At 39.1% G+C, this 24,276-nt stretch overlaps 5 protein-coding genes and 1 long non-coding RNA gene across 6 annotated transcripts in view; 3 read left to right on the top strand and 3 right to left on the bottom strand.

Annotated features, from left to right (window-relative positions):
- LOC103517177 (dimethyladenosine transferase 1, mitochondrial) lies at window positions 1-3,182 on the top strand (the record flags this gene model as incomplete). Its single annotated transcript, XM_008482199.1, is given in 4 exon segments — window positions 1-96; window positions 651-808; window positions 1,377-1,530; window positions 2,347-3,182. Coding segments are annotated over 4 exon segments (661 nt in total), but the record flags the coding sequence as incomplete, so codon positions are not given.
- A 1,005-nt stretch (window positions 3,183-4,187) lies between these two features.
- LOC103517179 lies at window positions 4,188-9,618 on the bottom strand. Its single transcript, XM_026829375.1, has 6 exons — window positions 9,377-9,618; window positions 8,136-8,272; window positions 7,274-7,602; window positions 5,116-5,331; window positions 4,569-4,815; window positions 4,188-4,280 (listed from the first exon to the last, which is right to left on the bottom strand). Exons 1-6 carry the CDS (start codon window positions 9,423-9,425, stop codon window positions 4,188-4,190), a joined length of 1,071 nt encoding a protein of 356 aa, XP_026685176.1. The 5' UTR covers window positions 9,426-9,618.
- Window positions 9,619-9,660: 42 nt separating this feature from the next.
- On the top strand, window positions 9,661-11,086 carry LOC103517176 (cilia- and flagella-associated protein 161-like). Its single transcript, XM_008482197.2, has 3 exons — window positions 9,661-9,816; window positions 10,037-10,394; window positions 10,586-11,086. The coding sequence occupies exons 1-3, from the start codon at window positions 9,786-9,788 to the stop codon at window positions 10,986-10,988; spliced, it is 792 nt and encodes a 263-aa protein (XP_008480419.1). The 5' UTR covers window positions 9,661-9,785; the 3' UTR covers window positions 10,989-11,086.
- A 1,999-nt stretch (window positions 11,087-13,085) lies between these two features.
- The window catches only part of LOC103517178 (dynein heavy chain 2, axonemal-like), a 46,264-nt gene continuing 35,073 nt past the window's right edge, over window positions 13,086-24,276 (bottom strand). The window contains exons 31-37 of the mRNA XM_026829374.1: window positions 16,756-16,830; window positions 16,491-16,594; window positions 15,163-15,220; window positions 14,924-14,991; window positions 14,612-14,729; window positions 14,124-14,339; window positions 13,086-13,105 (exon numbers count right to left, since the gene is read on the bottom strand). Of these exons, the coding sequence (XP_026685175.1) occupies window positions 13,086-13,105; window positions 14,124-14,339; window positions 14,612-14,729; window positions 14,924-14,991; window positions 15,163-15,220; window positions 16,491-16,594; window positions 16,756-16,830 (659 nt within the window). The remainder of the gene's footprint in view (window positions 13,106-14,123; window positions 14,340-14,611; window positions 14,730-14,923; window positions 14,992-15,162; window positions 15,221-16,490; window positions 16,595-16,755; window positions 16,831-24,276) is intronic.
- On the bottom strand, window positions 20,777-22,058 carry LOC113470713. Its single transcript, XR_003393672.1, has 3 exons — window positions 21,945-22,058; window positions 21,628-21,795; window positions 20,777-20,885 (listed from the first exon to the last, which is right to left on the bottom strand). It is a non-coding gene; the product is annotated as an uncharacterized LOC113470713 (long non-coding RNA).
- Window positions 22,109-23,615, top strand: LOC103517175 (cilia- and flagella-associated protein 161-like). The gene is made up of 3 exons (XM_008482196.2): window positions 22,109-22,245; window positions 22,561-22,918; window positions 23,110-23,615. The coding sequence occupies exons 1-3, from the start codon at window positions 22,215-22,217 to the stop codon at window positions 23,510-23,512; spliced, it is 792 nt and encodes a 263-aa protein (XP_008480418.1). The 5' UTR covers window positions 22,109-22,214; the 3' UTR covers window positions 23,513-23,615.

Here is a 24,276-nt window from a genome sequence, read left to right as displayed (position 1 = left end):
GAGTGAGGGATTACCCGGGATAAGGATTATCGGTAATCTACCGTTCAATGTGTCCACACCACTCATCATCAAGTGGATGCAAGCCATTTCAGAAAAGTAAGTTTCAAAGCTGTGTCCTTAGCCAGCCTTGTTAGCTTTGTTGGTAGCGCGTCTGTCTTGTAAACGCTAGGCTGCAGGTTCAATCCCGAGGCGGATTTTATCCTGAGCAGATAATGTTCGTTCTCGGAACGTCTGGTTTTCTCCTATCCAAAAAGGATCTATATACGCCATTGTAAATAAAGGAAATTTGATAATCCTTTTTTTGGGGGTCCAAGGGTGTCTTTTTGCTGTCTAATGTCTTTAGTTCACGAACCTACTATGTTGTTAAAATATGCTAACTAGGATGATGATTTGTTAACAGATAGTAAAGGGAAACCGTTTATAAATGTAAATTAATAAATAAAAGTAAGGATTTATACTTAATTCTTTTTTGGGGGTCCAAGGGTGTCTTTTTGCTGTCTAATGTCTTTAGTTCACGAACCTACTATGTTGTTAAAATATGCTAACTAGGATGCTGATTTGTTAATAGATAGTAAAGGGAAACCGTTTATAAATGTAAATTAATAAATAAAAGTAAGGATTTATACTTAATTTACTTGTGTTGATTTCAGACAAAGTGCCTGGTCCTATGGTAGAGTACCTCTCACGCTAACGTTTCAGAAGGAGGTGGCAGAGAGAATGATAGCTACTGAAGGCATGGAGCAGAGATGTCGTCTGTCTATCATGTGTCAGAATTGGTGCAATGTAGACCATCGGTTTACCATACCTGGTAATTTACACAGAAACTCCTTTTTTTTTTTTTTAGAGTGTGCCATTTGTTTTAATGCTGGGGTTTACCAACTCAGGATTGAGGTGAAACGGATTTCCGTATACCTAATAGCCAGGTCAACCTCGGATTGAACTCAATCCTGAGACAACCCGCGGTGGTAAAACTCGAACTAAGAGGTTTGATAGAGGGAACTGTAAGTACAGAGCTCTTATCGTTCTGAGATCGAAGACGGGACAGGATAGGAGAAAGCCGGCTGTTACCAGAACGAATCTGTGAAGAATAAAATTCGTCCCAGACGGTAAATCGAACTCATGACCTAGCGCTTACAAAGTAGACGCGCTGTTCTCCAAGCTAACTATGTTGGCTCAATACCGTTTTTAAACATAGGTACCTAAGTACCTAAGTAAGAATTATTATTTAATTTAAAGACGTACCTATGTACCTAAGAATTATTCTCTAAACACGATTTTTTTTTCTTTTTTTTTATGATTAGGTACAATTAAACACAATGAAATAAAATAATAATTATTAATATTTAAACACACCTTCACACTCATCTCTCTTCCAGGTAAAGCGTTCATACCCAAACCTCAAGTAGATGTGGGTGTGGTACATTTCACACCCAGGGTTCATCCCATTATAGATCTCCCGTTCAAACTAATAGAGAGAGTGGTAAGCTGTATATTCCGATATCGACAGAAACAAGTCTATAAACCTGCCAGGTAAGTACCATAGTAAAAGTTGATTAAAAATCTTAAATTGAGAAAGAATCAAGTTTGACTAACTGGAATCAGGAAGAGTATACTCTACCTAGTTAGAGTCAACTATCTCTAGTAAAAGTTGATTAAAAATATTGATTTTATGTTTAGAATCAACTTTCACCAAAATGCCCAGTTGGAGTTGACTATAACTATTTGTATTCGGCTCTAACTGAAGAATCAGCTTTGGCTGTAACATGCATACAAAAACTTGGGATTATTGGTTTGTAATTGCCTGTAAAATCGGGCGTAAAGTCTACCTAAAAAAAGAAAGAAAAAAAAAAGAGAGTGGTATGCTGTACGTTGCGCATGGTTAATATCCAGATGGGTGACCATCTGGGCGATTGTGTGATGCTGGCTTTTTCGGCCCTTTTAGGCGGGGTGAGGTTCATGTGAGGTGATTAGCTTGTCGCCGAATGGAGGGTAGGAAGTCCCGTCACTAAAAACCGTCGCAGTTAAAAAACCTTCTTTTTCTGTTCAAGTGTTATACATCTTGTTCTACTTTCATCTTCGATTTTAGGACAATAGAGTTTTAGCAACCAAACAAGAGTCTCGTTAATTGAAATAACGTTCAATATTCGACGAAAACTGCGCTTTCGTCATTGTTACGTTGAAGAGTTTGATTAATAGGACGCTACTTTTGGGTGTCGAAATTATGTATTTATTTTATTTTATAAGTTTCCATTTATTGGTTTTTCAGAACCATTCTCTCTATCAAATAAATAGTTTTGGTATCTAAAAACTTTGTTGTTTCCTCAAACCTGATTTTTTCTTTCACAGTCTCCTGTTTCCCAAACGTAAACGTCAGCTCGTGGTTTCCCTACTGGAACGCGCTTGTGTCAAACCTATCCTCCGTCCCTACCAGCTATCAGTTCAGGAATTTGGACAGATATGTCTAGCCTATAGGGATATGTGTGAGGAAATGCCAGGACTGTACGAGTATACACTAGAAGATACACCTGGGGATATTGAACCCGAAGCAGTGGCAGAACAAGAGGGAGAGGGCGATGAGATTGATTTCAATAAACTCTAGGGACAAGGACTCTGTTATAGTTGCCCTCTGTAAATAACATTCAATAAAAATAAAACAAACGCTAGAGAAGCGCGTTTAGAGGCACAGTTTGCCAATATGAATACATTAGCTTATGGTCGCTTTCTTAGGACGACCTTGGTCTTGTCAGATTGCCGGAATGAGTGTCGGGAAGACGCCAACCATCGATGTTAGGAAATTCAGACGTCAGTCTTCGGGCCGTCTCGACTGAGACACTAGAAGTAATAACTCATTAGCTTATGGTTGCTTTCTTAGGACGACCTATCTTGTCATATCGCCGAAAAATCCCAATCATCGATGTTGTTAGGGAATTCAGACTTGGGGCCGTCTTGTCTGAGAGACTAGAAGTCGGAAGTTTTTTTTTCCGCCACACATCTTCCGGCGGTCTTACAGACCTACATTTGGCCGACAACGACAGTCAGAGCTTGAATGACGGGCTTTGTCAACTTGGTTTTAATTTTCTCTTGAGTATCTTTTGCTGGCTCTGTATTCAAGATTTGGCCTGATCCCATAGTCATTTTATAGTTCAAATAAAGTCCCTTCTTTTCTTTTGTGATACTACCGATACAGCTCATCGCATGTTGTCATTTCTGTTCCATTTTTAGTCCGTCCTTCCTTTATTATTACTAATAATAAAAGGTATAGTGGACGGACTATTGTATTCGCGTCGGTGTCTGTCTGTCTGTACACCGAAAACCGCCAAAAAGCGGTAAAATGCCGCCAAGCGTTGCACCGGTCTTAACCGAAAGTTTTGTGTCGCATCCTATCACATTTGAAAGATACATACCAAATTTCAAGTCTCTAGCTCTTACCGTTCTCGAGATATTTTGTTTACAGACAGACAGACACTGTCTGTCAGACAGACAAACAGACACACACACACACCAATGGCTGAAACTTCAGATTTAGGCTCTAGGGATCTCAAAACGTGTTTTGACACTAAAAACTGACCATCGAAAATTTGACCCGATTACATTACTTTCCTTCCCATAGGATAAGGAAAGTAAAAAGTTCAAACACGGCGCGAGCCCTTCAGCTTAGGAGAGTAAGTTCAAATATAAAAGACAAATACAGCTTCTTATTTTAAACCAGAAGAGAATTCTCCCTCTCGAACACATCGGGAACTTCTCTTCGTTCGATCATTTATTACAATATAAATATTCAATATGCTTACCTATAGTAACATACAATACATACAAATAAAAACAATACATCTCTGCTGTACAACACACAAAATAAATAAGGAGCTTTTGTTTGTAAAAAATATGTTCAAAATAGAAAAACTATATGTATAGGAGATTTACAATTTTTTCTACATCGACAGAGAAATAAGTTGGTATTTTTTTTGGTTTAGACATTTTTGTTCAACTGCTGGGCGAGCTTGTCCACGAGCCGTCTGACATCGCACGAGTACGGATTAGTCCGCGCGAACTCGCAACACTCCGGGAAATTATAAAGCACTACTTATACACATACCTGAGCCGTATTCAAGTTACATACCTGAGCCGTATTCAAGTTCAACTGCTGGGCGAGCTTGTCCACAAGCCGTCTGACATTGCACGAGTACGGATTAGTCCGCGCGAACTCGCAACACTCGTTGACTACTGGATAGGGAGGCGTAGTAGGAGCGAGAATATTCCCGTAGGACCTCGCATAGGTTTAGCTGTGGACAAGAGAGAATAGACGGGTTGAAATCTACTCTTGGGTACTGAGTGGTTCGTGAGAGATCATGAAATTCAAAAGTGGTCGGCGGGTTGAACAAGTTTGGGAACCCCTGGTTCAAATAATAATGATGATGACGTAAATTAAACACACCCTTCGGGCCCACAGTTGAACAAGAAAATTTTCTTTTAGTGCTGACCATTTTCAAATTTCATCAAAATCGGGCAAGAGTTCCGCGCGAACTCGCAACACTCCGGGAAATGATAAAGCACTACTTATACACACATACCTGAGCCGTATTCAAGTTCAACTGCTGGGCGAGCTTGTCCACGAGCCGTCTGACATTGCACGAGTACGGATTAGTCCGCGCGAACTCGCAACACTCGGGGAAATTATCCGGCTCATGTAGTGGTGTACATTCAACATCACCGGTGTAAGATCCGTCCTCACTGTATACAGAGCGGCGTGCGATAGGGGCCTGCCCTGGTGTACTGGATAGGATGGCCTGGGTAGATGCGTGACAACGCGGGGATTTCCTGTGGAATACAAAACGAGAGATGATGGTTTAGAATTTCAGATGTTTCCACAGTAAAGAAAGCTCACACAAAGAGCAATAGATAAATTAAAGCACAATAAAATGTGTTGTTTTCTAATGCTCGAGATTTACTATTATGCCATTTTTCAACAGTAAAACAGTACCTACGTCATCGGAGTTGTAAGTGGTTAAAAATCGGACTTATTTTCATTTCTACATTTTCCGGCAGCTTCTACATGCTATCATCGGGGACCCCTTGAAACCTTCTTTGTAATAATTACCAATTATTGGTATTACTTACCTCGGTCTGGAGTCCTCTTCTATTATACTAGACAGTCTTCTCTTTCTTCTCCTAGGTGGCGCTATAGGTTCTGGTTCAGGAGGGGGAGGTGGGGGAGGAGGAGGGGGCACCACACTCTGTTTTGATTTTGTACTCGGCCTTGATTTTCGCTCGAAGGGAAGCAAGATCTTGGACTGATGAGGAACTTTATTCTGCCACAAGGCGCAGAAATGTTTCCTATCAATCAACAATTTATCAGCAAGCCGGAAAATAACGAATTACCCAATCAGGGAATGAACGAAGAGAGTTAGATTTTTTTTTAGTTTGCCTTTTTGTTTGCAACGAATGATTTTTATCATGTCGTATGTACGTATGTAGTGGGAACACTCTCATTTAAATGCTCATTGCTTACAGGTCATTCGGGGGGAAAATCGGCATTCACCCAATTGAACAGATAGAAGTAGTAGGCGTCCACAACGGAGAACCGACCCTCGACTAGTACCGACCCAAGAGAAAACAAACCATGCTAATGAATAGAAGCGTCCTCAACGGAGCCTTGACCATAGCTTTGACCCTAGCTGAAAATGAAGAAACTGAGCTGAGTATTTCTTCTCCGATGGTGGCCGTTGTGGCCGAGCACTTCCAAACAATGATATTTAATAGGGGCAAGCTTTTACAATGACATCCAATAGGGGGTGCATAGTATTACAATAACATCAATGGGAACAGATAGGATTACAATAACATAAAGTTGGGAACAGGCAACATTACAATAACCAATAACATACAGTGGGGCAGGACGACACACAGTTGGGCAACATTACAAAAACATTTAATGGGGGGGGCAAGTATATGTACATTGTACATCGCATTACAACGACACCCAATGGGGATCAGGCAGCATTACGAGGACAATGTAAGTAGAATAGCTGTCCCCCGTTTGACCCAATGGTCCGGGGGTATCTCGCCACTATCAAGCCCCACGGGTACAATGTACTCCCCGCGTTTTGCTGTATAATACACCGGACACTCATACAACGTATCCGGAAAATAAAATGGATCTAGATATTTTTTTTTTCACCTAATATAACTTTGGCAAATTTAGTAGAGTGCTTTATTTATGCCCAGGACCCCAATCTGTGTGTTGAACTTCGTTTAATTCTTGGAGCTATCTGATTGGCTAAAATGTTGGAAACCAACCAATCACATTGTTTAAATCAAAAATTAAACCAAATACTCATGTTGGGGTCCCGACCATTACACTGCCGAAGTAGGGAAGGACTGTCCCTTTATTTCAACAATTTAATATAGCACCACTTTAATGTATTTGAAGATCCTGGCAACATATCTTCAAGACTTTAGGCCCCCAGGTGTGTGGCTGATGAACACTTTGGACTGAAAAGTCCCTTTTCTCCGGCAATCTATCCCAATAGGACTGAAAAGTCCCTTGACCCTGGCAATCTTAAAGCTCCCGAATATTGTAAAGGAAAATAGATAGTATTCGATAGTTTAATTGAACAAAACAAGATTACCTATTCGATAGCTCTAAGTGCATTCAGCCCATTTCTTGCAATTTTCGAGCCGCTTCAAACGGGGTAAAGGGACTTTTCAGTCCTTATAACCTATTTCTCTATTGAACTGACCTAATAGGTATAGGTATTTATTTCGTCAAATTGTCCGTTTTTTTTTTTTTTTTTTTATAAACTGGACATAAAAGTATTGGTTTTTTTTTTTTGAAATTTTTTTTTTTTTTTTTTTTTTTTTTTTTTTTTTTTTTTTAGAATTGAAAATACTCAGGACAGCTGATAGGTTTAAATTCGATTCATATTACAAAACACGGGGTTAATTTACAAACCCAATGGTCTGTCTGAAAAATTCTTTCAATTTCCAAAGGAATGGAATTTTTTTTTCCACGAAAAATTCACGCCACAAAAACACGTCCAACAAAACCACACTAAAGAGAGATAAAACATAGCTCCAGGGCCGGGAAGAAAGACAATATCCTTATCTCCGGGACCAGGAATAAAGACAATAAACTTGATTTCAGGGCCGGGAATACACACACTATCATTTTCTCCAGGGCCGGGAATATACACAAGCTTAGTTCCAAGGACGGGAATATAGACAGTAAACTTGGTTCCACAGCCCGGAATACAGACAATATCCTCTTCTGCAGGACCAGGGATAAAGATAAATCTTAGTCCCAGGGCCGGGAATACACACATTCTGTTCTCCAATATTGGCTTCGGTTTTGACAGGGCATTGGGTTCGAGTCCCCGTAGTGTTGGATCTCCCATCCTCTGCAGTAGTACCTAACAGACAGGAGGGAAGTTTCCATATGTTACGACGTGGTCGTACCACGTCTGTAGGGGAGAGCGACCCAAGCTGGGACCCGTTACCAGGGCAGGATTTTGATTTAGAACGGCATAGACGACCAGGGGCATCTTTCTCTACAAGGACACCATCTGATCGAACTGATACACTATTCACGAACCCATTACATTCCACCTGTAACACAAAACCAACACATACATGTAAGAGGGCACATAGAATGGATAATGACACCTACCCTACATACCTTACTCCTAACCCTATGCGAAAGTGATGTTGACTTTCAGACAAGTTCAGATAAAAAAAGTCCAAGATGTGACCTAAACAAATTTAACATTGGGCCCTTGTAACATGGAATACAAGGAATCTGTACAAGATAAAACGTAGATTACGTACAAGCTAAAATAAAACTACAACTTTTAAATAATGTTTCTAATGTGGAGTGTTATGGAATTCTTTAACCTGACTGATTTAGTTTCTAATGTGGAGTGTTATGGAATTCTTTAACCTGACTGATTTAGCATATCTATGGGTAATGAAGTAGGTACTCACAGTCAAGGGTTCCTTGAGTTGACTCCTGGTGGTGCTACGAGTTAGATGATTACTATTGGATCCGTTCATAACAAGGCCGTTATTATGAGATGGAGTGTTATGGAATTCTTTAACCTGACTGATTTAGCATATCTATGGGTAATGAAGTAGGTACTCACAGTCAAGGGTTCCTTGAGTTGGCTCCTGGTGGTGCTACGAGTTAGATGATTACTATTGGATCCATTCATAACAAGGCCGTTATTATGAGACTGCCGATTTCCCATGGAACCACGCAGCTCGTAACCGTTGCTGAAACCTGTGTCAAAATCAACACAAAGTCACGTTAGAATCTATCAGTATGAATTACAACCAGCTGAACTCCGTCGCTTCGCTCTGGAATCCCGCTAGTTCATCCCGAGGCATGGCCAAACTTGTAGAAAATAATAAAAAATACGGTCGCGCTAAAAACATAAACGAAACTCTCAAAAAGTTGGTCGAGAGCGGAACATTTCTCTCCCGCAGTCTCTGCACTCTGTGTATTTCTTATGGAGATTTTAGCGATCAAAAATTGATATCTCAGGATCGATTTAGATTTTCGCAAAATCCTTTCTTATTGCACACCTAGACAATAAAAGGAATATTCCTACCAAATTTCAGCTTTCTAGGTGTTGTGGTTCAGGAGATAGAGCGATCAGTGTGTGAAAAAGAAATGTGAAATGTGAATGAGTGAATGGATCTTGATTTTATAATATAAGATAGGGGTATTATCTTTCTGTCCAAATCTAATGAATCCATCGAATCCAGATTTATTTTATATAAAAAAAAAGTGTTTTGAAAATCCGAATTCAGTTCTAGTTCAGCAAGTTTTATGAAAGGAAATTGCAGCTTTTCTTTTTCTTTGGATTGATGACTCCTGAAAGCAAAGAGAGAAGAAGGAAAGGAACCAAAGATTGAAGTTTGCCCCGGATGGGAATCGAACCCGTGACCTAGCACCTACAAGGACACACTACCGTCGATGATACAAGGCCGTTATTATGAGACTGCCGATTTCCCATGGAACCACGCAGCTCGTAACCGTTGCTGAAACCTGTGTCAAAATCAACACAAAGCCACGTTAGAATCTATTAGTATGAAACAATAGGGGTATTATCTTTCTGTCCGAATCTAATGAATCCATCGAATCCAGATGTATTTTGACATGGAAAAAAAAGTGTTTTGAAAATCCGAATTAAGTTCTAGTTCAGCAAGTTTTATGAAAGGAAAATGCAGCTTTTCTTTTACTTTGGATTGATGACTCCTGAAAGCAAAGAGAGAAGAAGGACAGGAAGTAAAGATTGAAGTTCGCCCCGGGTGGGAATCGAACCCGCGACCTAGCACTTACAAGGATGCACTAGCATCGACGATAAAAAAACATACTTACAAGTGTTTATATTGTTTAAGTTGTTGATGAGTTTCATTACGGCAGGCATTTAAAGGCATACAACTCCAAGTGATACAGATATTGTGTACATTCGGATGGGCTTAGCATACACACAGTGAAAAATGAATACGGATTGTAGATTGAACACAAATTTAATGTTATTTCCACCTTGAACACAGAGATGTTAAGTTGCATATCTCATTATGCAGAGAATCTGACAATACTGCATATGTAGTGGCCATAGGTACACTAGATTTGGAAATGTTATCTGAAATGTCCCAAAATCAGTTCATTTCAAGCCAATGTAAACAGATTTTTGACTAACTCTAACTACTACTTGCCTACCTACTTTTACACTACAAATTTTAAGCAGTCTGATTAACTTGGATTTCATTACTAAGTTCACCCTATGGGGGAGTACAGTGAAGGTGTACTGGTAGGTAAGTGCCAACAAGAAGTGTTAGAAGGTACCTCGGTAGGTAGTAACTTGTTAAATTATTTACTTATAGGCTGATCTGATCCCTAGTTTTATGAGCTCCAGACTTGACTCATTGAAACACAAGGAAGTATCAAGTGAGTGTTTTATCTTGTTCTGATTGATACCTTTAGACCTAAATCAAATCAAATTCCTCCTTATAAATAAACATTTTCTATGAACAGGAGATTGGAATGAAAAACTTCTATCCAGACAAGCTGCCCTCAATCAATTTATTCAAAGGAAGAAGAGCAATTCACTTCTAACTCAGAAATCTGCAAAAATTAAACAGAATCTGCTGCGTGAAGTACAAATCAGTGTACAACCAGATGGCATTGTTAGATATGGAGACACAGTGCAGATTGTGAACCCTGAGTTCAACACAGCAATGTCAAGTGTTATATCACACCGGGATGTTTATAATGTTCAAGACTTGCAAGTGGGATGTGTTCTCAGTGGTTCTAAAAATCAAACACCTTGTGTGAGAAATGTTTTCAAAATTGCGAGTCTAGATCCTGACAATGAGTTGTACAAACCTTTGCGGTAAGGATTATCTACCTATTCCTACTCTACACATCTTCAATAAGAAGTAATAATGAAGAGGTTGGAGTGGTAAATATTGAAAGAAAATGATTGGAACTCATGCAAATAGGGTCAAGATGAAAAGGTTAGTTACATAACTTCTGGGTCAGCAATTACATTTTAGTAACTAATCCTTTGGTTTTATTTTTTAGATATGGAGATGACTTCTACTTGATCACTACTCATGATGAGCAAGCCCCATTGTACGTTCAGAGTGAAATACCTAACATGAACTCAACAATGGGTATCTCTAAACACCCTCGAGTTACATTGATAGCCAACAGGAACTCTCACTGCCGCTGGAGCATTCTGTCTTACAATAAAAATGAACGAGATGATCTGATCAACTGTGTTGTCCATGCCAATGTACCAATTAGAATCAACCACAGTGCTTCAAACCAACAGCTGGCTCTTGAGTCTCAGCATAAATTTTATACCATATTTGGAGTGGAACATGAGATTTCTGTCCACACATACATGAATATTCACAAATTTGAAAAGATTGAGAATGCCTGGATAATCTCGGCTCCCGAACATAAACTTGAGTTACAGTAGGTTTCATGAGCAATACAACACTTCCAAATTAAGCCTAATGTCCAAAATTGGTGGTAGAAATAAATCTTTTAGCTGAATGTAATTTTATTTGTACAATCTAAAACCCATTTCATTTTTTATTACTCAGTAGCAGGTAACTACTACCTATTGGCCTCAAGCTTTAGTGACACAGAAAAAATTAATATGAAATCCAGATTCCAGGATATAATCCTGTGGTTTAGGTCTGGTTTTTAATTTTCAGCAGGATGTAAGTTATGTATTGATTTGTTTTTCTTCATCTCAAATCTTGAAACACCATGACTACCTATTAATCTATTGCATTGTAAGAACTTACATCAGCAGTAAGAAACCATTAGTTTCCAGGCTGTGATAATGATATGTAAACTGGCTCACTTGTTTACATTTTGTATTTCCATCCAAGAACTGCAGGCTAACGTATACATACATAGTATTGAAGATTATAATGCACTCAGAATGTATATGACACTAGCAGTGAGGTGCACAGTGCATTCCATACAGACATGAGACCTTCAGAGAGAAATAATACTGCACTTCATAGCTATAACTTTTTCTTTTCTTGTCTCATCAAACCTGCTGATAGTGTTAGTCATGGGGATTGGTACCAGCCATTAAGAAACAAAATAAAAAAGAATTTACACAACCTAGGAACAAGCAAACACTTTTTACTGCACTTCATAGCTATAACTTTTTCTTTTCTTGTCTCATCAAACCTGCTGATAGTGTTAGTCATGGGGATTGGTACCAGCCATTAGGAAACAAAATAAAAAAGAATTTACACAACCTAGGAACAAGCAAACACTTTGATACTGTGAGAAATATGTCTGTGAATCATTTAAAGAAGAAATTACAGCGAACGAAGTTATTAGTATTATAATAATTCGAGTTTTAATAATGGAAGTCAGATGATGCCTTGCAGAGAACAAGCCTTGTATGTCAGGCTATTGACCCGCTTTACGTAGCAAAATATAGCGAATTATACAACGTACTCACCCTTGTTTTGTGTCCAGGATCTTCAGAAATGTCCTAATAACCTAATTAATCCTTTAAAAACTGATAAAATAATTAATTTTAATTAAATTTGCTGGAAAAAACACAATCAAAACAAATCAATCAACAAAAATTTGACGAAAATGTTGATCAAGAAGAAATCAACTTACGTAGTTGACGCATGTGCCGCTAGGGGCGATACTAACATGATCCTTTAAAAACTGATAAAATAATTAATTTTAATTAAATTTGCTGGAAAAAACACAATCAAAACAAATCAATCAACAAAAATTTGACAAAAATGTTGATCAAGAAGAAATCAACTTACGTAGTTGACGCATGTGCCGCTAGGGGCGATACTAACATAATGAGGGGAGGGGTGGGAACAAAGACATTTCCCCTCACTTCATAAAAATGAAGGTGGACTGTACACGTTTGAGTTTTCGCGCCACGTATAAAACTGAGTAGGTATTCGAAGTAGGTACCTATTGCCGAATTCGAATTTTCTCGGCATTTCTTGAATAAAAACCAAAAGAAAATGGGAAATTTAGTGACAAAATCCCACATAAGATACGTATTTTTGTTTAACAACGAGTGTATGACGAAAAATAAACATCGCACCCTTCATTTTACATTAGGTAAACCTTATTTTCACGTAAAAATTCCCACCTTGTAATAAAAATAGAATAATATCCGGTAGGTACAAAAATTCCGTAAAAACGCCGACCAATCAGTATTTTTCCAGCAACACCCTGGTACCTGTGCTAAATGTGTGGGCTAAACGTTTTAAAATCAATTCCATATATTCCCCATCAGTAAAAAAAAAACTGAAACGCGAAATGAGTGAGGTTTCTCCTACTTCCCTTCTCGTGAGGTGAGGTCCCCCTTCAATTTATTATGATTGGAAACACATTGCATGCAGCTGCTCTCTACTGCTTCCATCTCTGTCGTGTTATCCATCGAAACAGTTTACCTATTCCGATTTGAGAACATGGTAAAACAGAAACCATTCTAACAACGACACAGAATTCTAGAATTAGCTATTGCGCGAGAAAAGAACATTACTGATTCTGGAAACGACTGGAACAATTATTGCTGGTCTGCCTGAGCTGTGTCTAGATAAGGATTGAAGGAACCTTATTCTCTGTAGTAAATTAAATTCTATCATTCTGAAGGTGCGTCCACACATAGTTGACCGGCTGTCAATCCATCAACGGCCGTCTACTATGTGTGGACAGTGTGGACACACCTTAATATACCTACTAGTAGCTGCTTAGGCACAATGGAGGCTATCTTCGTTTAGCTGATTTATTTTACGTTATTATACGAACTAGATGCCTATGCCTACTACGAAAACTGTTCTTGATGTTGGAATAGCTAGGGAAGATACTTCGTTACCTATAAATCGAGTAATTTCTGTCTGTGGAGAGCGTGAAATAACGAAATTTGTTCTTCAATAATTGCGGAGCATCGTGTGAGATCGGTTTTCGAGATCCCCTGTTTCGGGCAAGTTCGTGATAAAGCTCCGTACAAGAAGTTCGTCCCTATGGTAGAGCGTACGCAAATTTTACGAATTTCGTCAGGTTGCTATGGTTACGATGTATACAACATAGATGTTATGTACACAACTACACCAGAGCGGTAGGTACTAGGTACCTTAATAATAAATTAATTAACAGACTCTAGGCTAAAAACAGAGTGGCGCGGAGGGCACTGAGTTTTTTGCTCTCAGGTCCACTTTTTTTTTAATGAGGTTTGATAGTGGGAACTGTAACTACTAAGGTCTTATTCCTATCAGCCCGAAAGCGAAGAGAGAAGCAAGACAGGATAGGAGAAAGCCAACCGAGAACAAACCTCATCCGTTCAGGATAAAATCCGCTGCGGGAATCGAACCCGCGACCTAGCGCTTACAAGGCAGACGCGCTACCTTCCAAGCTAACTCGGCTGGCTGGTTTAGAAGCTTAGGTATTCAAATGAAGGGTGTTAGGGCGTGCGCGAACGTCAAGAGTTCAAAACGAAACCGCTCGACCCGACTTATAGCAACACGACTGTTTTTATGATAAGTACCTACAGAGGGGAACACAGGAAATGAGAAACCACAGACCACAGTATGGTCTAATATCCTACGAGTATAACTAGGCCAGAACAGTACAGGGGGTCTCACTGTGCTCGCCCAAGTCTGGAAGTGGGCCACACGGTCTATGAGGTCATTGACCCAGGAGCCGAGCGGTTTGAGAGAGGGGTAGGCACGCAGCCAGTCGGCGGGGATGTTACCTTCGTGGATACATTGGAAGATGGCTTCCAGGGGTGGGGACATGATCATTTGACCCAGCAGTGCTTTGCCTGGAGAATGAGAGAGAGAAGATTTGGCGAGAAATTAAGCTGTGTCTACACATAGTCGACCGGCCGTCGATCGACGAGGTAAATCTATGTTGTCGAGACAGTGTGGACACACCTTTAGATAGAAACAATCAATAAAACTTATTGACGGGCTGCCCAAAGTTTGGGTTGCCAAAACGACACAGCATACTTCTCAGGCAGAATTGTTACAGTTAAAATGAAACGGACTGGGTATGCTACGACACAGATAAGGGGCATTAGGAGTGAATTATTACCTAGATTCTCCAGAGAACTCCTTATTCTAGTCAGGAGTACATTGTAGCGTTGTATTTCCTGGAGTAGTACAATGTCTAGCGGGGTTTTATCCTTGTCCAGGTTCTTATCTGTGGTATACTAGCTATTAGTTATTACCTAGATTCTCCAGGGAACTCCTTATTCTAGTCAGGAGTACATTGTAGCGTTGTATTTCCTGGAGTAGTACTATGTCTAGCGGGGTTTTATCCTTGTCCAGGTTCTTATCTGTGGTATACTAGCTATTAGTTATTACCTAGATTCTCCAGAGAACTCCTTATTCTAGTCAGGAGTACATTGTAGCGTTGTATTTCCTGGAGTAGTACTATGTCTAGCGGGGTTTTATCCTTGCCCAGGTTCTTATCTGTGGTATCGTAGTCAATTGTTATTAGTTATCACCTAGATTCTCCAGAGAACTCTTTATTCTAGTCAGGAGTACATTGTAGCGTTGTATTTCCTGGAGTAGTACTATGTCTAGCGGGGTTTTATCCTTGCCCAGGTTCTTATCTGTGGTATACTAGTTATTAGTTATTACCTAGATTCTCCAGAGAACTCCTTATTCTAGTCAGGAGTACATTGTAGCGTTGTATTTCCTGGAGTAAAAAACACATTCGGACAGATTACATTTTGTATACGTTTTTGATTTATTTAAAATTTTATTTATTTATCGCTCGCAATAAATCAAAATCTCTGTGAAAAGTATACCTGTATTTTTTCATTTTTATTCCTGAGTCCAACTTTTCAAAAGATGTTCCTAGCAGGACGGTGACGGTACAAATCCTTACCAGATTTCAAATGTCACCTTCAAAGTTCTTTCCAGAGCAAAAGGATGTTTGGTCCATTTTATTACAGGTAAGCTATTAGAGAAACAAGCTCTTCCCTCAGAGGGAAATCTCGATTCCATTTTTTTACTTTCCTTATCCTATAGGAAGGAAAGTAATGTAGTCGGGTCAAATTTTCGATGGTCAGTTTTTAGTGCCAAACACGTTTTGAGGTCCCTAGAGCCTAAATCCGAAGTTTCAGCCATTGGTCCGTGTGTGTGTCTGTCCGTCTGTAAACGAAATATCTCGAGAACGGTAAGAGCTAGAGACTTGAAATTTGGTATGTAGATGTCATATGTGACAAGGATGCGACACGAAACTTTTGGTTAGGATCGGTGCAACGGTTGGCGGCATTTTACCGTTTTTTGGCGGTTTTCGGTGTAATTTAACAATATCTCGGGAACGGTATAAGCTAGATACTTGAAATTTGGTATGTAGTTCACAAATGTGACGAGGATGCAACACAAAACGTTTGGTTGAGATGGTTGCTGCGCTTGGCGGTATTTTGACCGCTTTTGGACAGATTTCGACCGTTTTTTGGCGGTTTTCGACTAAATTTAACAATATCTCGGGAACGGTATAAGCTAGAGACTTGAAATTTGGTATGTAGTTCACAAATGTGACAAGGATGCAACACAAAACGTTTGGTTGAGATGGTTGCTGCGCTTGGCGGAATTTTGACCGCTTTTGGACAGATTTCGACCGTTTTTTGGCGGTTTTCAGCTATAGCGACAAAACGGTTAGAGATATTGTAAAAGTTAGGGTAAAAGAACACTCAAATAAGCATCATTCAATAGGAAAAGGAAAGTCGTGTGATGTTCACACCAGATTTTTTTTCATTAATCTTTTTACACTGGTAATGCTATTACTGGTTGCTACTCGTACCTAGTAAGCTGCAATTCGGTGGGAATGTTCCTAATATGTTCTATTTAGATGTGCAAGAAGAGAGGATTCTTGCCGAAATCTAAACCGATCCCTTGTTATGATCCATTTTCCGTGGCGAAGCATGGGCAACCTGCTAGTATTTGAATATTGTTCTTACCTTGCGGTTGAGGACTATGCCACCACGTAAGAGAAAGGAATATTCCGCTGCAACTTTGGAGTAGGTTTTCAACAGGCGACGATCCCATTGATCTGTTACGTGACCTGGGAATAGAATAGAATATAATGCAGTAAAGTAGAATGGAATAGAATGAAATAGAGTACAATAGACTAAACATTATGGAATATATTGGAATAGAATAGAATATAAATCAGTAAAGTGGAATAGAATAGAATAGAATGAAATAGAGTACAATAGACTAAACATATTGGAATAGAATAGAATAACTGGTTGGAGTAGGTTTTCAACAGTCGGCGATCCCATTGATCTGTTACGTGACCTGAGAATAGAATAGAATAAATAAATGCAATTTCTTTGTGTTATGTCATTTTAGGTGCTCACTACACGCATCACTGCAGCATTGTAGGATTTTCCAAATATCTCAATAATCCTAACACCAAACAGGAGTTTGTGTCGTTCGAACAGGCCTTGACATGTGTCTCTGCAAATGGAATGACATTTGGATTAAAAAGAAGAGTACGCAATTAAAGACATTTAATTGAGTTAAGCATGTGTATACTTGAATGTATGTCACAATTTTCGTTCCCCACCTGATACACTTCGATAAATTTTATGTGACTTGACTTGGACTCGAACCACCAACAATATACTCACTACGACCTTATCGCCTGTAAAATATTTTATCTTAATGAAAATTACTGTGATTGTCTACCTGATACGGGGTCAAGAAATTTGTATCATGCAAATGATTGATTCCGTGACTGACTGTTGCGGGGCCCACTCAGCCTCGTGAGGAATACAGTGCTTCAAACCAACAGCTGGCTCTTGAGTCTCAGCATAAATTTTATACCATATTTGGAGTGGAACATGAGATTTCTGTCCACACGAAATTTAGGAAAAAAAAAAAAAAAAAAAAAAAAAAAAAAAAGTCCCACCCCCTCCCATGTTATCGAGTCGGTGTGCAGAAATGCTTCCTATCAATCAACAATAAATTTATCAGCAAGCCGGAAAATAACGAATTACCCAATCAGGGAATGAACGAAGAGAGTTAGAATTTTTTTTTTTTTAGTCTGCCTTTTTGTTTGCAACGAATGATTTTTATCATGTCGTATGTGGGAACACTCTCATTTAAATGCTCATTGCTTACAGGTCATTCGGGGGGAAAATCGGCATTCACCCAATTGAACAGATAGAAGTAGTAGGCGTCCACAACGGAGAACCGACCATCGACCCTAGCTTAGTATTGACCCAAGAGAAAATAAACCATGCTAATGAATAGAAGCGTCCTCAACGGAGCCTTGATCATAGCTTTGACCCTAGCTGAAAATGAAGAAACTGAGCTGAGTATTTTTTCTCCGATGTTGTGGCCAAGCACTTCCAAACAATGATGTTTAATAGGGGCAAGCTTTTACAATAACATCCAATAGGGGGTGCATAGTATTACAATAACATCAATGGGAACAGATAGCATTACAATAACATAAAGTTGGGAACAGGCAACAATAACCAATAACATACAGTGGGGCAGGTAGCATTACAACGACACACAGTTGGGCAACATTACAAAAACATTTAATGGGGGGCAAGTATATGTACATCGCATTACAGCGACACCCAATGGGGATGAGGCAGCATTACGAGGACAAAGTAAGTAGTATAGCTGTCCCCCGTTTGACCCAATGGTCCGGGGGTATCTCCCCACTATCAAGCCCCACGGGTACAATGTACTCCCCGCGTTTTGCTGTATAATACACCGGACACTCATACAACGTATCCAGCGGTTTGTGTTGGTTCACCACCGGTTTGCAATGCAACACGGGCAGTTTATAGATGAGCTGTAGAGGCAGTGGTTCGCATAGGGAGCGGTTTGATTTATTCCAGCCTGCTCCCTCCAGGAATAGACCACACACGTATACGCCTTCCTGGGAATAGAAAGCGGAATCCATCATTACATGTTAATTTATTAATAAGAATGTAAATCACCCCTAAAGGGGATTTAGCTCTCTTTGAATTACTTTGAAATGTTCCTACACTTTTTTGTGGAGGTTTGATAAAGGGAACTGTAACGAAGGTCTTATCGTGCTGAAATCGAAGAGAGAAGGAGGACAGGATAGGAGAAAGTCAGCCGTTCCGAGAACGAACCTTATCTGTTTAAGATTAAGTCCGCCCCGGGAATTGAACCCGCGACCTAGCGCTTACATTTTAAACTCAGACTGTGGTCCTGGCTAAATTTTATCTACAACGTAGATTCGTTTAAGCTTAACCCATCTTTTGGGCCTGTTTGCCCCTACATCTAACACCCATATTTATGAACAAAATGCTGGCTCTTAAGTTCGTGCCAAGCATAGTCTCAAGGCATTTGATTGGTCAATTTTGACTTGAGACTGATCTAAGAACGATCATTCTTGTTCATAAATACGAGTGTAAGCCTCAGAATGGACTTTTGTGATCTACCTACTTACTTTTTTTTTAAAGATTGTAACCACTTACGCATTACTTCAAAAGACATATTCTTTTACATCCTTGCCTAATGTCTATCCAGGAACTCAAAATTTCGGTCGAAAAAATTTCCGCCCCCGCAATTCGAACCAGCACCACCAGGTTGAGAATCAGTGCTCTTAACAACCTTTTTCTAGTCCCAAAAGATGAAACACCATGCCCTACCTTTTCACCAATGAAACACTATAATACCATGAACCAAAAACCTGACCTGTTCACATAAACTAGTATGAGTGTGTGTGGTGTGATATGTGTGTGGGATGGATGGATGGGTGGAAAAATTTGACGAAAATGTTGATCAAGAAGAAATCAACTTACGTAGTTGACGCATGTGCCGCTAGGGGCGATACTAACATGATGAGGGGAGGGGTGGGAACAAAGACATTTCCCCTCACTTCATAAAAATGAAGGTGGACTGTACACGTTTGAGTTTTCGCGCCACGTATAAAACTGAGTAGGTATTCGAAGTAGGTACCTATTGCCGAATTCGAATTTTCTCGGCATTTCTTGAATGAAAACCAAAAGAAAATCGGAAATTTAGTGACAAAATCCCACATAAGATACGTATTTTTGTTTAACAACGAGTGTATGACGAAAAATAAACATCGCACCCTTCATTTTACATTAGGTAAACCTTATTTTCACGTAAAAATTCCCACCTTGTAATAAAAATAGAATAATATCCGGTAGGTACAAAAATTCCGTAAAAACGCCGACCAATCAGTATTTTTCCAGCAACACCCTGGTACCTGTGCTAAATGTGTGGGCTAAACGTTTTAAAATCAATTCCATATATTCCCCATCAGTAAAAAAAAAACTGAAACGCGAAATGAGTGAGGTTTCTCCTACTTCCCTTCTCGTGAGGTGAGGTCCCCCTTCAATATATTATGATTGGAAACACATTGCATGCAGCTGCTCTCTACTGCTTCCATCTCTGTCGTGTTATCCATCGAAACAGTTTACCTATTCCGATTTGAGAACATGGTAAAACAGAAACCATTCTAACAACGACGTAGAATTCTAGAATTAGCTATTGCGCGAGGAAAGAACATTACTGATTCTGGAAACGACTGGAACAATTGCTGGTCCGCCTGAGCTGTGTCTAGATAAGGATTGAAGGAACCTTCTCTGTAGTAAATTATATCATTCTGAAGGTGTGTCCACACACGTAGTTGACCGGCCGTCGATCGATCAACGGCCATCTACTATGTGTGGTGTGGACACACCTTAATATACCTACTAGTAGGTGCTTAGGCACAATGGAGGCTGTCTTCGTTTAGCTGATTTATTTTACGTTATTATACGAACTAGGTGCCTATGACTACTACGAAAACTGTTCTTGATGTTGAAATAGCTAGTTAAGGAAGATACTTCGGTAGGTACCTATAAATCGAGTAATTTCTGTCTGTGGGGAGCGTGAAATAACGAAATTTGTTCTTCAATAATTGCGGAGCTTCGTGTGAGATCGGTTTTCGAGATCCCCTCTTTCGGGCAAGTTCGTGATAAAGCTCCGTACAAGAAGTTCGTCCCTATGGTAAAGCGTACGCAAATTTTACGAATTTCGTCAGGTTGCTATGGTTACAATGTATACAACATAGATGTTATGTACATAACTACACCAGAGCGGTAGGTACTATTAGGTACCTTAATAATAAATTAATTATCAGACTCTAGGCTAAAAACAATTCTTTAACCTGACTGATTTAGCATATCTATGGGTAATGAAGTAGGTACTCACAGTCAAGGGTTCCTTGAGTTGACTCCTGGTGGTGCTACGAGTTAGATGATTACTATTGGATCCATTCATAACAAGGCCGTTATTATGAGACTGCCGATTTCCCATGGAACCACGCAGCTCGTAACCGTTGCTGAAACCTGTGTCAAAATCAACACAAAGTCACGTTAGAATCTATCAGTATGAATTACAACCAGCTGAACTCCGTCGCTTCGCTCTGGAATCCCGCTAGTTCATCCCGAGGCATGGCCAAACTTGTAGAAAATAATAAAAAATACGGTCGCGCTAAAAACATAAACGAAACTCAAAATGTTGGTCGAGAGCGGAACATTTCTCTCCCGCAGTCTCTGCACTCTGTGTATTTCTTATGGAGATTTTAGCGATGAAAAATTGATATCTCAGGATCGGTTTAGATTTTCGCAAAATCCTTTCTTATTGCACACCTAGACAATAAAAGGAATATTCCTACCAAATTTCAGCTTTCTAGGTGTTGTGGTTCAGGAGATAGAGCGATCAGTGTGTGAAAAAGAAATGTGAAATGTGAATGAGTGAATGGATCTTGATTTTATAATATAAGATAGGGGTATTATCTTTATGTCCAAATCTAATGAATCCATCGAATCCAGATTTATTTTGACATAAAAAAAATAATAATAATAATAAAAAAAAAAAATGTTTTGAAAATCCGAATTCAGTTCTAGTTCAGCAAGTTTTATGAAAGGAAATTGCAGCTTTTCTTTTTCTTTGGATTGATGACTCCTGAAAGCAAAGAGAGAAGAAGGACAGGAAGTAAAGATTGAAGTTCGCCCCGGGTGGGAATCGAACCCGCGACCTAGCACTTACAAGGATGCACTAGCATCGACGATAAAAAAACATACTTACAAGTGTTTATATTGTTTAAGTTGTTGATGAGTTTCATTACGGCAGGCATTTAAAGGCATACAACTCCAAGTGATACAGATATTGTGTACATTCGGATGGGCTTAGCATACACACAGTGAAAAATGAATACGGATTGTAGATTGAACACAAATTTAATGTTATTTCCACCTTGAACACAGAGATGTTAAGTTGCATATCTCATTATGCAGAGAATCTGACAACACTGCATATGTAGTGGCCATAGGTATGGGAGTTCTGAAAGAAGAAAAAAAAAGTTAGCAAAATTTTGACAAACTACCCAAGTTCCATGTTCTTACCTCAGTAAATTTATTCCCAATTGAAGACCAACAAATACAAAATGATATGGGTAACAAACTGATATGAAAGAAAATGTAATAAAATTGGTCTCGGAGAGTACAAGGAGAAACTAGATTTGGAAATGTTATCTGAAATGTCCCAAAATCAGTTCATTTCAAGCCAATGTAAACAGATTTTTGACTAACTCTAACTACTACTTGCCTACCTACTTTTACACTACAAATTTTAAGCAGTCTGATTAACTTGGATTTCATTACTAAGTTCACCCTATGGGGGAGTACAGTGAAGGTGTACTGGTAGGTAAGTGACAACAAGAAGTGTTAGAAGGTACCTCGGTAGGTAGTAACTTGTTAAATTATTTACTTATAGGCTGATCTGATCCCTAGTTTTATGAGCTCCAGACTTGACTCATTGAAACACAAGTAAGTATCAAGTGAGTCACTTGTTAAATTATTTACTTATAGGCTGATCTGATCCCTAGTTTTATGAGCTCCAGACTTGACTCATTGAAACACAAGTAAGTATCAAATGAGTGCTTTATCTTGTTCTGATTGATACCTTTAGACCTAAATCAAATCAAATTCCTCCTTATAAATAAACATTTTCTATGAACAGGAGATTGGAATGAAAAACTTCTATCCAGACAAGCTGCCCTCAATCAATTTATTCAAAGGAAGAAGAGCAATTCACTTCTAACTCAGAAATCTGCAAAAATTAAACAGAATCTGCTGCGTGAAGTACAAATCAGTGTACAACCAGATGGCATTGTTAGATATGGAGACACAGTGCAGATTGTGAACCCTGAGTTCAACACAGCAATGTCAAGTGTTATATCACACCGGGATGTTTATAATGTTCAAGACTTGCAAGTGGGATGTGTTCTCAGTGGTTCTAAAAATCAAACACCTTGTGTGAGAAATGTTTTCAAAATTGCGAGTCTAGATCCTGACAATGAGTTGTACAAACCTTTGCGGTAAGGATTATCTACCTATTCTTTCTCTACACATCTTCAATAAGAAGTAATAATGAAGAGATTGGAGTGGTAAATATTGAAAGAAAATGATTGGAACTCATGCAAATAGGGTCAAGATGAAAAGGTTAGTTACATAACTTCTGGGTCAGCAATTAAATTTTATTCACTAATCCCTTCGTTTTATTTTTTAGATATGGAGATGACTTCTACTTGATCACTACTCATGATGAGCAAGCCCCATTGTACGTTCAGAGTGAAATACCTAACATGAACTCAACAATGGGTATCTCTAAACACCCTCGAGTTACATTGATAGCCAACAGGAACTCTCACTGCCGCTGGAGCATTCTGTCTTACAATAAAAATGAACGAGATGATCTGATCAACTGTGTTGTCCATGCCAATGTACCAATTAGAATCAACCACAGTGCTTCAAACCAACAGCTGGCTCTTGAGTCTCAGCATAAATTTTATACCATATTTGGAGTGGAACATGAGATTTCTGTCCACACATACATGAATATTCACAAATTTGAAAAGATTGAGAATGCCTGGATAATCTCAGCTCCCGAACATAAACTTGAGTTACAGTAGGTTTCATGAGCAATACAACACTTCCAAATTAAGCCTAATGTCCAAAATTGGTGGTAGAAATAAATCTTTTAGCTGAATGTAATTTTATTTGAACAATCTAAAACCCATTTCATTTTTTATTACTCAGTAGCAGGTAACTACTACCTATTGGCCTCAAGCTTTAGTTTAGGTCTGGTTTTTAATTTTCAGCAGGATGTAAGTTATGTATTGATTTGTTTTTCTACATCTCAAATCTTGAAACACCATGACTACTTATTAATCTATTGCATTGTAAGAACTTACATCAGCAGTAAGAAACTAACGCTGTTTGCTAAAGTGGTGGATAATAATGATTTAGCCAATTTGATCGCCAACGTCCAGTAATGGACATGGCACACCAAGAAGAAGTAATACCAACCTGCGAAAGCATAATTTTGATTTACCTGCATTATTTTGAATTCTGCGCCGACAAAAGCGTCAAATTTGTGAAATAGGTACCTAATTTAAAGAAAACGATAAAAACAAAAAAAAACAAAAAAAAAAAATCGAGAGTAAGCGTTGAAAGGTCACGTGTCATCTTCATTACTTCCTCTAGTCAAGTGAGAGAGTTCGGAAGTAGGAAGCGCTGTTATCACGTAGGGGGGGGGAGGGAGGGTAATTTGTACAGAGATGTGAGGGGAGAAGAAGGATTAGAACAAGAGAGAGGGAGGGAGAGAGAAAGAGGGAGGAAGAGAGCGCGCGCGAGAGAGAGGGAGAGAGAGAGAGAGAGAGAGAGAGAGAGAGAG

The sequence above is a fragment of the Diaphorina citri genome, unplaced genomic scaffold (genome assembly GCF_000475195.1).
Source record: "Diaphorina citri unplaced genomic scaffold, Diaci psyllid genome assembly version 1.1 scaffold1772, whole genome shotgun sequence".
NCBI lineage: Eukaryota > Metazoa > Arthropoda > Insecta > Hemiptera > Psyllidae > Diaphorina > Diaphorina citri.
The sequence above is the reverse complement of the archived record's forward strand: the minus strand, read 5'-3'. Positions and strand labels throughout refer to the sequence as shown.

Excerpts from the sequence above, each read along its gene's own strand:
- LOC103517176 (XM_008482197.2), top strand. The coding sequence starts at position 9,786 with ATGGGGGAGTACAGTGAAGGTGTACTGGTAG. Across the intron at positions 9,817-10,036 it reads CAGTGAAGGTGTACTGGTAG|GAGATTGGAATGAAAAACTT; the intron begins GTAAGTGCCAAC and ends TTCTATGAACAG. Across the intron at positions 10,395-10,585 it reads GAGTTGTACAAACCTTTGCG|ATATGGAGATGACTTCTACT; the intron begins GTAAGGATTATC and ends TTTATTTTTTAG.
- LOC103517179 (XM_026829375.1), bottom strand. The coding sequence starts at position 9,425 with ATGCCTGCCGTAATGAAACTCATCAACAACTTAAACAATATAAACACT. Across the intron at positions 8,273-9,376 it reads CTTAAACAATATAAACACTT|GTTTCAGCAACGGTTACGAG; the intron begins GTAAGTATGTTT and ends ATTTTGACACAG. Across the intron at positions 5,332-7,273 it reads AAGATTTATCTTTATCCCTG|GAAACATTTCTGCGCCTTGT; the intron begins GTCCTGCAGAAG and ends GTTGATTGATAG.
- LOC103517175 (XM_008482196.2), top strand. The coding sequence starts at position 22,215 with ATGGGGGAGTACAGTGAAGGTGTACTGGTAG. Across the intron at positions 22,246-22,560 it reads CAGTGAAGGTGTACTGGTAG|GAGATTGGAATGAAAAACTT; the intron begins GTAAGTGACAAC and ends TTCTATGAACAG. Across the intron at positions 22,919-23,109 it reads GAGTTGTACAAACCTTTGCG|ATATGGAGATGACTTCTACT; the intron begins GTAAGGATTATC and ends TTTATTTTTTAG.